Source organism: Schistocerca piceifrons, chromosome 10, assembly GCF_021461385.2.
Source record: "Schistocerca piceifrons isolate TAMUIC-IGC-003096 chromosome 10, iqSchPice1.1, whole genome shotgun sequence".
NCBI classification, from domain to species: domain Eukaryota; kingdom Metazoa; phylum Arthropoda; class Insecta; order Orthoptera; family Acrididae; genus Schistocerca; species Schistocerca piceifrons.
In genome coordinates, this window is record NC_060147.1 from 83,289,138 (window position 1) to 83,306,649 (window position 17,512).

The 17,512-nt window shown below is 45.1% G+C and overlaps 1 protein-coding gene across 1 annotated transcript in view; it reads left to right on the forward strand.

Annotated features, from left to right (window-relative positions):
• Positions 1 to 16,725: 16,725 nt before the first annotated feature.
• LOC124718711 (repetitive proline-rich cell wall protein 2-like) overlaps positions 16,726 to 17,512 on the forward strand; it is a 43,828-nt gene continuing 43,041 nt past the window's right edge. Inside the window, exon 1 of the mRNA XM_047244331.1 lies at positions 16,726 to 16,737. Within this exon, the coding sequence (XP_047100287.1) occupies positions 16,726 to 16,737 (12 nt within the window). The remainder of the gene's footprint in view (positions 16,738 to 17,512) is intronic.

Genomic DNA, 17,512 nt, shown 5'->3' on the forward strand with positions numbered 1-17,512 from the left:
GCGCAGCATTTGTGCACCGCCGCCGTCAGTGTCAGCCAGTTTGCCGTGGCATACGGAGCTCCATCGCAGTCTTTAACACTGGTAGCATGCCGCGACAGCGTGGACGTGAACCGTATGTGCAGTTGACGGACTTTGAGCGAGGGCGTATAGTGGGCATGCGGGAGGCCGGGTGGACGTACCGCCGAATTGCTCAACACGTGGGGCGTGAGGTCTCCACAGTACATCGATGTTGTCGCCAGTGGTCGGCGGAAGGTGCACGTGCCCATCGACCTGGGACCGGACCGCAGCGACGCACAGATGCACGCCAAGACCGTAGGATCCTACGCAGTGCCGTAGGGGACCGCACCGCCACTTCCCAGCAAATTAGGGACACTGTTGCTCCTGGGGTATCGGCGAGGACCATTCGCAACCGTCTCCATGAAGCTGGGCTACGGTCCCGCACACCGTTAGGCCGTCTTCCGCTCACGCCCCAACATCGTGCAGCCCGCCTCCAGTGGTGTCGCGACAGGCGTGAATGGAGGGACGAATGGAGACGTGTCGTCTTCAGCGATGAGAGTCGCTTCTGCCTTGGTGCCAATGATGGTCGTATGCGTGTTTGGCGCCGTGCAGGTGAGCGCCACAATCAGGACTGCATACGACTGAGGCACACAGGGCCAACACCTGGTATCATGGTGTGGGGAGCGATCTCCTACACTGGCCGTACACCACTGGTGATCGTCGAGGGGACACTGAATAGTGCACGGTACATCCAAACCGTCATCGAACCCATCGTTCTACCATTCCTAGACCGGCAAGGGAACTTGCTGTTCCAACAGGACAATGCACGTCCGCATGTATCCCGTGCCACCCAACGTGCTCTAGAAGGTGTAAGTCAACTACCCTGGCCAGCAAGATCTCCGGATCTGTCCCCCATTGAGCATGTTTGGGACTGGATGAAGCGTCGTCTCACGCGGTCTGCACGTCCAGCACGAACGCTGGTCCAACTGAGGCGCCAGGTGGAAATGGCATGGCAAGCCGTTCCACAGGACTACATCCAGCATCTCTACGATCGTCTCCATGGGAGAATAGCAGCCTGCATTGCTGCGAAAGGTGGATATACACTGTACTAGTGCCGACATTGTGCATGCTCTGTTGCCTGTGTCTATGTGCCTGTGGTTCTGTCAGTGTGATCATGTGATGTATCTGACCCCAGGAATGTGTCAATAAAGTTTCCCCTTCCTGGGACAATGAATTCACGGTGTTCTTATTTCAATTTCCAGGAGTGTAGTTTTTAGTACGTAATTAGCGTTTGCGATCTTAAATACGAGTTCAAATAATGAAGCGTTCTGTGATGAAGTCGGTAGGCCTACATGTTTGAAGTAAGTAGGCCAATTACAATTTGCTGCATTTTTAAGCTCTTATTTTTTTAACAGATCGTGCATAGTGATAGCATCACAAGCTTTTCTGAAGCCAATATCTGACAGTCCTTGCTGGAAATGAAAAGTTCCTGTAATTGCTGTGCCATGCTCATTTGACTTCGTAGCGTCAAACTTTATTTCGTTCCGAATCAGAACACTAGGCATTATTTTGGTTTCAGTATTATTGCCTGACTGTTGACGCAGGCAAGTTGTAGGCACGTTTTCCGCTGTTGTCGTGGTTGCTGAAACATTATTCGATATATCTATATATATATATAGATATATGGTGTTACAAAAAGGTACGGCCAAACTTTCAGGAAACATTCCTCACACACAAATAAAGAAAATATATTATCTGGACATGTGTCCAGAAACGCTTACTTTCCACGTTAGAGCACATTTTATTACTTCTTCCACCTACGCCCAATGGAGCACGTTACCATGATTTCATACGGGATACTCTACCTGTGCTGCTAGAACATGTGCCTTTACAAGTACGACACAACATGTGGTTCATGCACGATGGAGCTCCTGCACATTTCAGTCGAAGTGTTCGTACGCTTCTCAACAACAGATTCGGTGACCGACGGATTGGTAGAGGCGGACCAATTCCATGGCCTCCACGCTCTCCTGACCTCAACCCTCTTGACTTTCATTTATGGCGGCATTTGAAAGCTCTTGTCTACGCAACCCCGGTACCAAATGTAGAGACTCTTCGTGCTCGTATTGTGGACGGCTGTGATACAATACGCCATTCTCCAGAGCTGCATTAGCGCATCAGGGATTCCATGCGACGGAGGGTGGATGCATGTATCCTCGCTAACGGAGGACATTTTGAACATTTCCTGTAACAAAGTGTTTGAAGTCACGCTGGTACGTTCTGTTGCTGTGTGTTGTCATTCCATGATTAATGTGATTTGAAGAGAAGTAATAAAATGAACTCTAACATGGAAAGTAAGCGTTTCCGGACACATGTCCACATAACATATTTTCTTTCTTTGTGTGTGAGGAATGTTTCCTGAAAGTTTGGCCGTACTTTTTTGTAACACGACTTTCTTTCATAAATATATAATATATATATATATGAAAGAAAGTCGTAAGCAGGTGTTTACTTGTGACATGCTAAAAGTTCGTAGAAGTGACAAGAAGTACTAATACGTCACAAGTAAACAACTGCTTACGACTCTCATTCATCTGACTTAATACAGGTACGTTAAATCTTTAGCGTCATGCACTTCCGATGCAAAACAAATGCTGTACTCTATAATTTTTTTTATTTACGTTACTTTCAAAAACTGGTTCAAATGGCTCTGAGCACTATGCGACTTAACTTCTGAGGTCATCAGTCGCCTAGAACTTAGAACTACTTAAACCTAACTAACCTAAGGACATCACACACATCCATGCCCGAGGCAAGATTCGAACCTGCGACCGTAGCGTTCGCTCGGTTCCAGACTGTAGCACATAGAACCGCACGGCCACTCTGGCCGGCTCCTTACTTTCATTGGAATACGTCTAGTAAACGAATCTTAAAGGAGATAAATGCAAGTAACGAAAAATTTTTACAGCCACTGTATCAGATTTTCCTGTGCTGTACCTAGTAGGCTGCTATGAGTATATTATAGCTGTAAAGAAAGGCATTTAACGAATGATTTCGCCATATTGTCTTGTGCTTTTGATTCGGTGAGTGTGTACTCCACTACTGGCCATTCAAAAGTCCCGCCCTCAGTTTGACAGAAAAATGGCCGCCGTATCGTCCGGTTGGCCACTCTCTCCCTATACAGGCTCTACATCTACATCTACATGACTACTCTGCAATCCACATTTAAGTGCCAGAATGAAATTTTCACTCTGCAGCGGAGTGTGCGCTGATATGAAACTTCCTGGCAGATTAAAACTGTGTGCCCGACCGAGACTCTAACTCGGGACCTTTGCCTTTCGCGGGCAAGTGCTTGGCAGAGGGTTCATCGAACCACAATCATACTATCTCTCTACCATTCCACTCCCGAACAGCGCGCGGGAGAAACGAACACTAAACCTTTCTGTTCGAGCTCTGATTTCTCTTATTTTATTTTGATGATCATTTCTACCTATGTAGGTTGGGCTCGACAAAATATTTTCGCATTCGGAAGAGAAAGTTGGTGACTGAAATTTCGTAAATAGATCTCGCCGCGACGAAAAACTTCTTTGCTTTAATGACTTCCATCCCAACTCGCGTATCATATCTGCCACACTCTCTCCCCTATTACGTGATAATACAAAACGAGCTGCCCTTTTTTGCACCCTTTCGATATCCCACCTGGTAAGGATCCCACACTGCGCAGCAATATTCTAACAGAGGACGAACGAGGTTAGTTTAAGCTGTCTCTTTAGTGGACTTGTTGCATCTTCTAAGTGTCCTGCCAATGAAACGCAACCTTTGGCTCGCCTTCCCCACAATATTATCTATGTGGTCTTTCCAGCTAATGTTGTTCGTAATTTTAATACCCAGGTACTTAGTTGAATTGACAGCCTTGAGAATTGTACTATTTATCGAGTAATCGAATTCCAGCGGATTTCTTTTGGAACTCATGTGGATCACCTCACACTTTTCGTTATTTAGGGTCAACTGCCTCCTGCCACACCATTCAGCAATCTTTTCTAAATCGCTTTGCAACTGATACTGGTCTTCGGATGACCTTACTACACGGTAAATTACAGCATCATCTGCGAACAACCTAAGAGAACTGCTCAGATTGTCACCCAGGTCATTTATATAGATCAGCTGATACTGGTCTTCGGATGACCTTACTACACGGTAAATTACAGCATCATCTGCGAACAACCTAAGAGAACTGCTCAGATTGTCACCCAGGTCATTTATATAGATCAGGAACAGCAGAGGTCCCAGGACGCTGGACGCTTCCCTGTGGAACACCTGATATCACTTCAGCTTTACTCGATGATTTGCCGTATATTACTACGAACGGCGACCTTCCTGACAGGAAATCACGAATCCAGTCGCACAACTGAGACGATACCCCATAGGCTCGCAGCTTGATTAGAAGTCGCTTGTGAGGAACGGTGTCAAAAGCTTTCCGGAAATCTAGACATACGGAATCAACTTGGACTCTCTAGGCTAATAGCGACAGCTACACCGTCGCGCACGAATGCGCCGCGTCCGTTGCTGCAGGTTAGTTAGGCACGTGCCAGCTTTCCTGGACGGCGGAGGCCGTGTGCGAAAGCGAAAGCCGAGAGCTGCTGCGGCAGAGCGAGACTAACGAATGCGTGCCGGATGGGCGGGAAACCAGCGGTTCCTAACTCCAGGGGGCCACTGCCGATGCTGAAGGGCAGTGGGCCGAGGGCCAGCACAGAACTGCAGCTGATCTTGCGCGCGCTTTCTCCCTCTCCTCCCTAGCTCTCTTCCCACCTCCAACTCACCCTATACAGGGTGGTCCATTGACAGTGACCGGGCCAAATATCTCATGAAATAAGCGTCAAACGAAAAAACTACAAAGAACGAAACTCGTCTAGCTTGAAGGGGGAAACCAGATGGCGCTATGGTTGGTCCGCTAGACGGCGCTGCCATAGGTCAGACGGACATCAACTGCGTTTTTTAAATAGAAACTCCCATTTTTTATTACATATTCGTGTAGTACTGTAGCGGGACTTTGAATTTCGCCGCGCTACACTCGTTCCCTCAGATATAAATTATACAGTCGCAGCGGTATGAGCGCTCGATGGCAGGGAAAATATTAAAATTGTAACTCTTTTTTTTTGTTTTCTATCCGTCTATTGTCTCTTGAGAGCGGAAGCTTAATTCAGACGTAAAAACTTATTAGCTAGGCTTGGTCTGATTAAGACGAAAAAACTTAGTAATGTGTAGACATATTGTGGAAGTTGTTATTAAATTCGGAGGATGGAAGTAGAAACGTAAAATAAATTGCATTCAGTGTCAAGATGATTTTGATTTGTATAAATTAGTGATTCCTGGACGATTGCAAGATTTCGGAGCAGCTACTACTTTTCATGCAGAAATGAAGTAGAAGATTTTTGAAGACCTGGACGCCGAACGAAAGAAAATATGTTAACATTGTAAAGGATGAACTCTTATCTACACCATTTCCCCCTGTTAATAACATTTTGTTATTCTCTGTTCTCTGTCAAATAATTATTGTAGTGGAAAATGGTTTGACTTTTGCTCAGAAACACCACAAGGACGACCCTAGCACTAGCTTTTCCGAATCACGAAGTCCGATAACTTTTCTGTAATACGAAGTCCGATTTGCATTTCATTCTTTCCCTTTTTCACGGTCATTAACGATTTTAAAACCCCTTTTTTATTCACCATGTCTTCCCACAATCTCTTTCTTTTCTTCTCTTCTCTTTTTCTTTTTTATTAACCACTACAGTACTTAAAGAAATATGAATCTTTTAGTTGGACCACTTTTTTCGCTTTGTGATCGATGGCGCTGTAATAGTCACAAACATATGGCTCACAATTTTAGACGAACAGTTGGTAACAGGTAGGCTTTTTAAACTAAAATATAGAACGTGGGTTCTTTCGAACATTTTGTTTCCGTTGTTCCAAAGTGATACATGTACCTTTGTGAACTTATCATTTCTGAAAACGCATGCTGTTACAGCGTGATTACCTGTAAATACCACATTAATGCAATAAATGCTCAAAATTATGTGCGTCAACCTCAATGCATTTGGCAATACCTGTAACGACATTCCTCTAAACAGCGAGTAGTTCGCCTTCCGTAAGCTTTGTTTACACACAAAACAAGGCTAAAGTATTAAATTTAAAAAGTTATTGTGATTCAGCAATATACGACTACTAGGGCGCGTAGCACACAGCACTAGCTTTTCTGCATCAGGAATCAAACACTTTTAATATCCCAGTAAAAATTCTCTGATTACCTTGACGGATTTTTATTTAGAAACTGACAACTAAAGTACATAAAAATATTAATGTTAGTACGACAAAATGTTATTTCCTCATTATATCTGAAAATACAATAAGCATATTTTTCACAGTTTTACTATCTGTTTTTAGTGTACTGCACAAATATGAAACCGTTGTACCAAGGCACCCAACTCCTCAAGCGATTTCTCTGGGTTTTACTCATCATCATAAAAGCGTAGCATGAAATGTTCTTCCTGTTGTTCAAGGCACAGGCTTTGGTCTTCTGCGGTGCTTCCTTATTGGAGCTACCTTCTGCTTCACACTCCTTCTTCTTCTTCTTCTTCTTCTTCTTCATCTTCATCCTCTTGCATTGTCTCTTGTGAATGTTATAGTATAGGTCTTTGCCAAATGTAGATCCAGTACTACATCGATAAAATGTATCGCCTTATTATTGCGGTGAATTAAACACTCACTTATTTGATAGAGTGAGGTATATTAGCGTATTACACCATGTTCTAGGCACATTCTACCTGAAAATTATCAAAACCATGCAGAAGCTATCTTCATTTCACGAAGCCCTGCTGAAACGGGGGTAAACAGCTTTCTTCAACCAAATGCTGAAACTTAAATATCTTCAACATTTCGCGGCCCTGTCAGCAACTGTGTAAATATTAATTTTAATTTTAATAATGAACAGCTTCCGTTTCACCGTTTGCCTAGAATTTACCTAGGTTTCAGTCGGGATAACCCAACCTTCTTCAGAATAACAGTAACTACCGTCTTTCCGTAGTGGACATCGTCAAGCTAATACTACAAATCCATAAATTATCGTCAGACTGTAAAAACTTATCTGGCACTGCCTCGGCCCCACTTCACGACCGCGATGCGGCAGCCACGAGTGCTGTACTGGAACTGAAGCTGTTAATTATTGAAATTGAATGCTGAAACCTATTGCGGCCTTACAGAAACGAAAAGTGACTCACGGAAGGTACGTAGTGAGAAGTACACGCTGTACTTAGGCACAGCGAGTGTAGTTAACTCCCTGTGCCAGAAAAAAATAAAAGTTCGGAGTAACACATACGCGACATAAGGACTGGAGAGAAAATGGTTCAAAAGGCTCTAAGCACTGTGGGACTTAACATCTGAGGTCACCAGTGTTGTGTCTTGACAAGACAGCCTAGACACAATGAGAGGAAGCCGAAAGGCACGCGCTTAAACTAACGCAGACTGGCGTGAGGTCTGAAACAGGATACGTAATGAATGCTATAAAGAAAAGTACGTAGCTTCTGGAATACGTAACTTTAATCCACATTTGTAGAACATCGCTCTTGATGATACATTAACAGAATCTCAATATCAAATGAATACGGCGCCTTGCTAGGTCGTAGCAATTGTAGCTGAAGGCTATGCTAACTATCGTCTCGGCAAATGAGAGCGTAGTTGTCAGTGAACCTTCCTTGCAAAGTCGGCTGTACAACTCGGGGCGAGTGCCAGTACGTCTCTCTAGACCTGCCGTGTGGTGGCGCTCGGTCTGCAATTACTGACAGTGGCGACACGCGGGTCCGACGTATACTACCGGACCGCGGCCGATTTAAATGCTACCACCTAGCAAGTATGGTGTCTGGCGGTGACACCACAACCAGTCCCCTAGAACGTAGAACTACTTAAACCTAACTAACCTAAGGACATCACACACATCCACGCCCGAGGGAGGATTCGAACCTGCGACCGTAGCAGCATCGCGGTTCCAGACTGAAGCGCCTAGAACCGCTCGGCCACAGCGACCGACTTATACGGCTCGATATGCACGAGCGATTATGTGGAATATGATTGTTTTCATAGCAGGACCCCTTTGGTTGTCATCCACGGCATCCTTACAGCACAGATGTACGGCGACGTTATTCTGCGCCCCGTTTTCAAAATGGTTCAAATGGCTCTGAGCACTATGGGACTTAACATCTATGGTCATCAGTCCCCTAGATCTTAGAACTACTTAAACCTAACTAACCTAAGGACATCACACAACACCCAGTCATCACGAGGCAGAGAAAATCCCTGACCCCGCCGGGAATCGAACCCGGGAACCCGGGCGTGGGAAGCGAGGACGCTACCGCACGGCCCGTTTTGTTGCCCTTCATGGCAAGCCACCCTGGGCTTACATTTCAGCAAGATAACGCTCGCCCGCACACTGTGAGAGTTTCTACCGCCTGTCTTCGTGCTTGCCAAACCCTACCGTGTCCAGCAAGGTTGCCGGATCTCTCACCAATTGAGAACGTTTGGAGCATTATGGGCAGGACCCTCCAACGAACTCGGAATTTGGACGATCTAACGCGTCAACTGAACACTATTTGGCACGATATCCCTCAGGAGGACCTCCATCAATAAGTGCCGAGCCGAATAACTACTTACGTAAGCATCAGAACTGAATCAGCGCGTCATTTACCATTCTGAAACTGTTTCTCTTGAATGAATCATACACTTTTTCTGAAAAGTGTCATCATTTGTTTGCCTGTACGTGTCCATCACGTCTGCTGCATTCCGTCTCGTTCGGACAATTCTTTCGTGGTGTGTCACGCGTTTGGACCCACAGTGTGTTAACGTACACTTTCTACTGTGTTAGTTTTCCCTGCTGATTATGGTAGACCCTGAAATGCAAGCTACAAGAAGTAGGAGTGAAGGCTCCAGTACCCATCGGTACTTCGCCCTTGAGCGTCCACCTTTCTCCAGGCAGCCTACGGCGCTAACAGTGGGTGCAGGTACGGGGCAGGTTTATGGGCAGTAAGACTGAAGCGGAAACAGCAGTTAGCAGCTCACTTTCACAGGGGTCTGCTGTCTTAATGACTCCGTTGTCCGGAGAGGACATAAACGTAATGAATCGGGGAGAGTTTCTTCACTTTCGCAACTAGCTGTGGTACGTCTTTCTCAGCTATAAAATCGGAAGCATCAGTACAATCAATAGCCAAGGCCACGAAACCATGTTTCGGTGTCTGGGGAGGAAATCTAGCAGCTGTTGTTATTGCTAACAAAATAATAATCGACTGTGATCACGTTATTCTATTTTGCAATTTATAGCTGGTTTCCACCCTTACTCATTTTACATTTGGAAAATCGAGATAGTTTCAGGGCTTAGTTCGGTATGACATGCGTAGAACTGCTGAAGCGCACCGTATTAGTCACCATTGTTTAGTCGGTCACATTAGAAGTTCTTATTTTTCATTTTGTGGTGTAGAATAACAAAAATAGGAGATGAATAAATAGTGATTGTCTAATGTAGTAAACTATAGCAAAGGATAATAATGTATCTTAATTGTCATTCCAAAAAAACTCATCTTGCAAGTCTTGAAAATTGTAACGTGCTAGGCAATGTAAACAGTAAACAATCTGTTTTGTTCATTTGGGCCTGCAGCAAAATATCGGGTAGATAATGACAATATTATAAAGAAGGCGCAGAATAGTAAGAATTAAGTGAACAATCTATAGTTGGTGACTATCTCTTTCGATTTTCGTTGCCATTTTCAAATAACCTGCGAATACACTGTTGGTGAGATCATTTACGCTCATAATACGCCTTCCACATTATATTAATTACATATTGGTACTTAAATCTAGGTGAACTCGGCGTCCATATTACGTCGAGGGTAAACTCTCACATAACAATTAGTGTTGTTTTTTTGGCAAAATTGCGTAATTGTAATATCTGCTACACCTTGAATATGTTTTGACAATAATTTAATAGTTCTCTTACTATCATGTTATATGCAGAAAAAGTATATGGAAATAGACAACGATGATGTTATTTGATGATGGCTGGATTTCGACGCCTACTTTTGGTTGTTGTGTGCTCTTTGTATTTTATTTTATCCATTTTTGTGTTCCAGTATCCCAGTAAAGCTTTTGAGGTAGTACTTGTGTTTAAAATCTGTGTGTTCGGTTACGAATTCTTTTGGTTATTTTCTCGTCAGTCTACAATTTTGTAATTATAAACTATCCACAAGAAATATTCATGGAACATACAGCTTTAAAAACTCAAGTTCTACCTAAAAAGCTTTCCTGAGAGCCGGAACAGGAAAAGGGATGAAATCAAAAACAAATAACACGCAACAACCAATGACAGCCTGCGTCGAAACCCAACCAGTGGCAAATAAGATCATCGCTGTCTGTTTGCATATACTTTGCATGCGTTTAACATCATAGTAAGAGAGCTGTCAAATTGTTGTCAAAACATGATGGAGGTATTACAGGTACTACAATTACTTAATTTTACCAACAACTGAGAGCTGACAGTTACGTGAGAGTTCAGTACAGGTCTAATAAGAACCTCAAGTTGACCTAGACGTAAGTACCAGTATGTAATCAAGCAAACATGCAAGGCGCGTTATGTACATAAATGATCTCACCAACACTGTATTCGAAAGCTACCTGAAAATGACAATGAAAGACGAAATGGATCGGTCGTGAAATGAAGACTGATAACTACATTGGAGCAATCCTGGACCTTCTTAATAACAATAGATAATTATCTGATGCACAGTGAACAGTAGGCAGCGGCTTCGCACTCGAGATTTTAGCGTCTCGCCTTGTGAAACGTTACCTGTTGTGGTACGCAGAATTATGAACCTAAAGTAATTGAGCAACAAGTTTATCCCACTCGTCGAGTTGTCCCGGTATCCAAATGGCGTTTTCTATCAAGGAAGAGCCCCTCATTCAATGGCGTCCTATGTAAAAAGAGTGTAAATAATGTGCAATTATCAGCTATTTGTATGTGACCTGAAAAACACAACGCTTCTAAATGGTTCAAATGGCTCTGAGCACTATGGGACTTTACATCTATGGTCATCAGTCACCTAGAACTTAGAACTACTTAAACCTAACTAACCTAAGGACAGCACACAACACCCAGCCATCACGAGGCAGAGAAAATCCCTGACCCCGCCGGGAATCGAACCCGGGAACCCGGGCGTGGGAAGCGAGAACGCTACCGCACGACCACGAGATGCGGGCACAACGCTTCTATTACGCATGCTTGTGGTAAGGGATAACTTCCGAGTTCCACCGAAGCGAGCACGTTGCGTCAACAAGTTTGACGGAGTGGATGAGTTTGCAAGAGGGAATGACGTTTCACCTTTTCACTACCATGATTCAGTATATCAACTCGGTACTTCCGCAGACAACCGTCTGTCCTTCCTTACATATAGGTGGTACACCTACTTATCAGTAATCCTGCTCACAAAAGCCGGGGTGGCCGAGCGGTTCTAGGCACTTCAATCTGGAACCGCGCGACTGCTACGGTCGCAGGTTCGAATCCTGCCTCGGGCATGGATGTGTGTGATGTCCTTAGGTTAGTTAGGTTTAAGTAGTTCTCAGTTCTAGGGGACTGATGACCACAGAAGTTAAGTCCCATAATGCTCAGAGCCATTTGAACCTGCTCACAAAAACAGTCAAAACAAAATGATAGAGAACTCCCACACTAGGAAAAGAAATACTGTTTCACTTTGAGAGAGACAAAATTATTTGCTGTGACATAGATTTCCTTCTCTAATAACAATCTCTCTCTCTCTCTCTCTCTCTCTCTCTCTCTCTCTCTCTCTCTCTCTCTCTCTCTTTATCTTTGTGTCGCATATTGTCCTCTATTCTCATGATTTGACAAATTTCCTTCATTTTAAAATACTTCTCCGTGAAATATTTTTTATCAATTTGTCAAGCGTGCACTAGAGCACTCGTGTATAGGGTGATTCGTTTGCCCCAAACGCTGTCGTTTTATGCAACCCCCAATGATAGAGCTGGCCTTCGTAAACCTTGAGCGAGATTTTCATATTCCCTCGCTCGCTACGTACAAAACATTAGTCCTACAGAAAAAAATGAACGGGACGTTTTTCTAAGAAGTTTAATGTGGTTAAGTTTTGGCCAGAAGCCAAGGTTCCGAGTTATTCAAGAAAAACGTAAAATAGTGACCATCTAACCACCCCCACTTCCACACTCAGCTCTCACAGGTCAGGATTTTTAGTATATTGTTCATGACACTCCCTCCTATCACTGTACAAAAATTTCCAACTGCACGAACCATTCCCGATATTTGACCTTTTTAGTCACATCCCCATGAGGGTAATGAAAGAAAAACGACTTTTGTAAACGTTACGCTAAAACGAATTATGTAGACAACCAGATCTTACAAGCCCAGTAGTCTAGAAGTCAGAAGACCTAACGAATTAAACGATGTAATTGTTTATTTTATGCTGTTAAAATTCGCAAAATTGTTAGCTAAAATTTACAGTAAAGGTCAGTTTTACAATTCGTAAATGCTCGACTAAGACGGTGGCGTCAATGAAAACGAAAAAAAGATCGAATGTGGGAAATAATTCTAGCAGTCGCAAATTTTTGTACGCTGGTAGAAGAAAGTGCCATTAACAACATACTGGAAATACTGTCCGATGGGCGCTGAATGTGGGAGTGATGGTACGTTTGAAGGTCACTTTTGTACGTTTCTCTTGAAAAACTCGAAAACTACGGCCTCTAGTGAAAAATTATCCAAGCACAAAATTTAACTACAACAAAATTTACTACAAAAAATCCTCCTACTTTTTTTTTTTTTTGTAGGATTAATAGTTTGCGCGAAGCGAGCAAAAGAATCTGAAAATACCACGCGTGGTTTGAAGGCCAGCTACATCACTGTGGGTTGCATGAAACGGCAGCGATAGGTGCAGCTACGCTACGTGATCAAAAGTATCCGGGCACCCCCAAAAACATACGTTTTTCGTATTAGGTGCATTGTGCTGCCACCTACTGCCAGGTACTCCATATCAGCGACCTAGCTAGTCATTAGACATCGTGAGAGAGCAGAATGGGTCGCTCCGTGGAACACACAGACTCCGAATGTGGTCAGAAGTTTGAGTGTCACTTGTGTCATACGTCTGTACGCGAGATTTCTACACTCCTCAACATGCCTATGTCCACTGTTTCCGACGTTATAGTGAAACGGAAACATGAAGGGACATGTACAGCACAAAAAAGGAACAGGCCGACCTCGTCTGTTGAGTGACAGAGACCGCCAACAGTTGAAGAGAGTCGTAATGTGTAATAGGCAGACATCTATCCAGACCATCACACAGAAATTCCAAACTGCATCAGAATCCACTGCAGGTACTATGACAGTTAGGCGGGAGGTCGGAAAAGTTAGATTTCGTGGTCGAGCGGCTGCTCATAAGCCACACATCACGCCGGTAAATGCCAGACGACGCCTCGTTTGGTATGGGGAGCGTAAAAGTTGGACGATTGAACCGTGGAAAAACGTTGTGTGGAGTTACGAATCACAGTACACTATGTGGCGATCCGATGGCAGGGTGGGTATGGCGAATGCCCAGTGAACGTCATCTGCCAGCTTGTGTAGTGCCAACAGTAAAGTTCGAAGAAGGTGGTGTTATGGTGTGGTCGTGTTTTTCATGAAGGGGGCTTGTTGTTTTGCGTGGCACTACCACAGCACCGTCCTACATTGATGTTGTAAGCACCATCTTGCTACCCAATGTTGAAGAACAATTCGGGGATGGCGATTGTATCTTTCAACACAATCGATCACCTGTTCATAATGCACGGCCTGTGGCAGAGTAGTTACACGACAATAACATCCCTGTAATGGACTGGAATGCACAGAGTCCTAACCTGAATCCTATAGAACACCTTGGGATGTTTTCGAACGCCGACTTCGTCCCAGACCTCACCGACCGACATCCAGTGCAGCTCTCCGTGAAGAATGGGGTGCCATTCCCCAAGAAAGTGGGGGAGTGGAAGCTGTCATCAAGGCTAAGGGTGAGCCAACACCATACTGAATTCCAAGCATTCCGATGGAGGGCGCCATTGGCTTGTAAGTCATTTTCAGGCAGGTGTCCGGATACTTTTGATCACATAGTGTATGTTGATAAACAATGTACATGTCGAAACGCCAGTTTCTTGTGGATGTGTTGTTGAACGAATAGTGAGGATTATTTTGCACTCTCCTTGCTATGTTTACCAAAACAACGTTTCGTCCGACTGCATTTTGAATGTTGCAGCTGATTTTAGTATTTTTTCCGTAGAGGGACGGGGTACCTTGTATTTGAAGAAATTCATTTTACCACTGCAAGCCTCTTTTATTTTGTATAAGGAAAATGTAACAGCCCAAATAGCAGTTCACTTTCGTTTTACTTTAGGCAACCAGTTACGGTTGTAATATTCATCATGAGACCAAAACTCCGGAACACATTAGGAGCTGGTAGCGGCAGCTGCTGTGTAAAACCGTGAGCTATCCATCATCACTTGCTGAAATACATACATGACATTTCATCGCTTTGTGTATAGTTCAGAGACTTTAAGTAATATCTGTCTAACTTCTGTAGTAATGTGTGTTTACAGGGGGACGATTACTGAACTATATAAAATAAAATCGTCATAACTTCTGAACGGTTTGCGATAGGACGCTGAAGCTGCACGGTTGGTCGCAGGGCATGATGGTAATTAGTTCGAATGGTTGAAATGGCTCTGAGCACTATGGGTCATCAGTCTCCTAGAACTTAGAACTACTTAAACCTAACTAACCTAAGGATATCACACACATCCATGCCCCAGGCAGGATTCGAACCTGCGAACGTAGCAGTCGCACGGTTCCGGACTGAAGAGCCTAGAACCGCTTGGCCACACCGGCCGGCTATGGTGATAAGGACAACACCCAGTCCGTGAGCGGAGAAAATCTCCGACTCAGCCGGGAATCGAACCCGGGCCGTTAGGTATGACATTCCGTCACGCTGACCACTCAGCTACCAGGGGCGGGCCGAATTAGTGTGCGCATGCATCGTTTGGTTTGGCAACGAAGCCCACTTTCATTTGGATGGATTCGTCAATAAGCAGAATTGGCGCATTTACGGGAGAGAATCTGCATTTCGCGATCGAGAAGTCTGTTCACTGTCAACAGATGTCTGTGCGGTGTGAATGTCCAGTCACGGAATGATCAGCGTGATATTCTTTAACGGTACGGTGACTAACAACTGAACAGTTCGACGACGTTTGCAGCAGCATGGACTATCAGCTCGGACACCATGCCTGCGGTTAGCCCTGACGCTGCATCAAAGACAGGAGCGCCTGCGATGGTGCACTCAACGACGAACCTGGGTGCACGAATGGTAAAACGTCATTTTTTCGGATGAATCCAGGGTCTGTTTACAGCATCATGATGGTCGCATCCGTGTTTGGCGACATCGCGGAGAACTCAACATTGGAAGAGTTTATTCGTCATCGCCATACTGGCGTATCACCCGGCGTGATGGTATGGGATGCCATTGGTTACACGTCTCGGTCACCTCTTGTTCGCATTGACGGAACTTTGAACACTGGCCGTTACATTTCAGATGTGTTACGACCCGTGGCTCTACCCATCATTCGATCCCTGCGAAACCCTACATTTTAGCAGGATAATGCACGACCGCATGTTGCAGGTCCTGTACGGGCCTTTCTGGATAGAGAAAAATTTCGACTGCTGCTCTGGCCAGGAGATTGAAAAAGTCTGGTCAATGGTGGCCGAGCAACTGGCTCGTCACACTACGCCAGTCACTACTGTTGTACTGTTGATGAACTGTGGTATCGTGTTGAAGCTGCATGGGCAGCTCTACCTGTACACGCCATGCAAGCTCTGTTTGACTCAGTACCCTGGCGTATCAAGGCCGTTATTACGGCCAGAGGTGGTTGTTCTGGGTACTGATTTCTCAGGATCTATGCACCCAAATTGCGTGAAAATGTAATCACATGTCAGTTGTAGTATAATATATTTGTTCAATGAATACCCGATTATCATCTACATTTCTTCTTGGTGTAGCAACTTTAATGGCAAGTAGTGTATATGCTTTGACTTTGTAGCGTCGTTGGATGACGTTCCGGACATGGGTTCCTATTTAGAATGTGAGCTACTAAGTCCCTTCTACAAGTTTTAGAAGTGTGTAACACGAATTGTGAAATGCAGCATACGTAGAGAACATGAGCGCTCCTATGACACTTCCCCAGGGCTCTGCTGACAATACCTGTGTCTGCGATGTATACTCGCACATCAACGACAAAGTACTGGTTGTCTTAGCTAAAACTCCTTAGACTACTTTCAAGGTCGGCTCCGGCCGGTGTAGCCCTCTACGGTGACGCACGGACGCAGACGAGTTTCCGCGCGTGAGGGACCCCTAATTTAAACGCTGCGGCATCTGACGGAAGAGAAGCCGCGGATGGCGCTTCCGGGTTGGAACGGCGTGGAGGTAATTCTCTGGGCGCACATCTCGCCGTGACGCCCCCGCAGGCTAGCGCGCAGGGTAGGGGGGGACTCTTAGCGGTGCGTGTGGTACCGACTCGCTCCGCGGGAGAAAGCGACCGCTATATAGCGCCTGCAGTGGCGCGGCTAAGGCATCCGCTACTGCAGTGGCGAGCCGGACGGACATGGGGATCCAGGTGAGTGCGTTTTCCTCCGCTATCCGAGCGCTGCACCGCGAGGCCAGAGAGCGTAGCATCCCGCGTTCCAGTGCGTTTTCCAGTGTTGTGAACGATCTCAGAAGAAGTGCAAGGTTCAGAAACTGGTAACACTATTCTTCTTAGGCCTATCTGAATCTACTGCTGGATACAGCTCCTTTGTTATGGCCTCGTATGGGCCAATCGGGTACCGACCGACCACCAAGTCGTCCTTAGCCAATGGCGTCATTTTAGTGTGGTACGGAGGGGCGAATGGAAAAAACTGGTAGAAGCCGACCTCGGGGAAGATCAGTTTGGATTCCGTAGAAATGTTGGAACACGTGAGGCAATGCTGACCTTTCGACTTATTTTACAAGAAAGATTAAGGAAAGGCAAACCTATGTTTCTAGCAGTTTAGAGAAACTTTTGACAATGTTCAATGGAATACTCTCTTTCAAATTCTGAAGGTGGCAGCGGTAAAATACATGGAGCGAAAGGCTATTTGCAATTCGTACAGAAACCAGATGGCAGTTGCCGGCCGGTGTGGCCGTGCGGTTAAAGGCGCTTCAGTCTGGAACCGCGTGACCCCTACGGTCGCAGGTTCGAATCCTGCCTCGGGCATGGATGTGTGTGATGTCCTTAGGTTAGTTAGGTTTAATTAGTTCTAAGTTCTAGGCGACTGATGACCTCAGAAGTTAAGTCTCATAGTGCTCAGAGCCATTTACACCATTTTGAACCAGATGGCGGTTACAAGAGTCCAGGGGCATGAAAGGGAAGC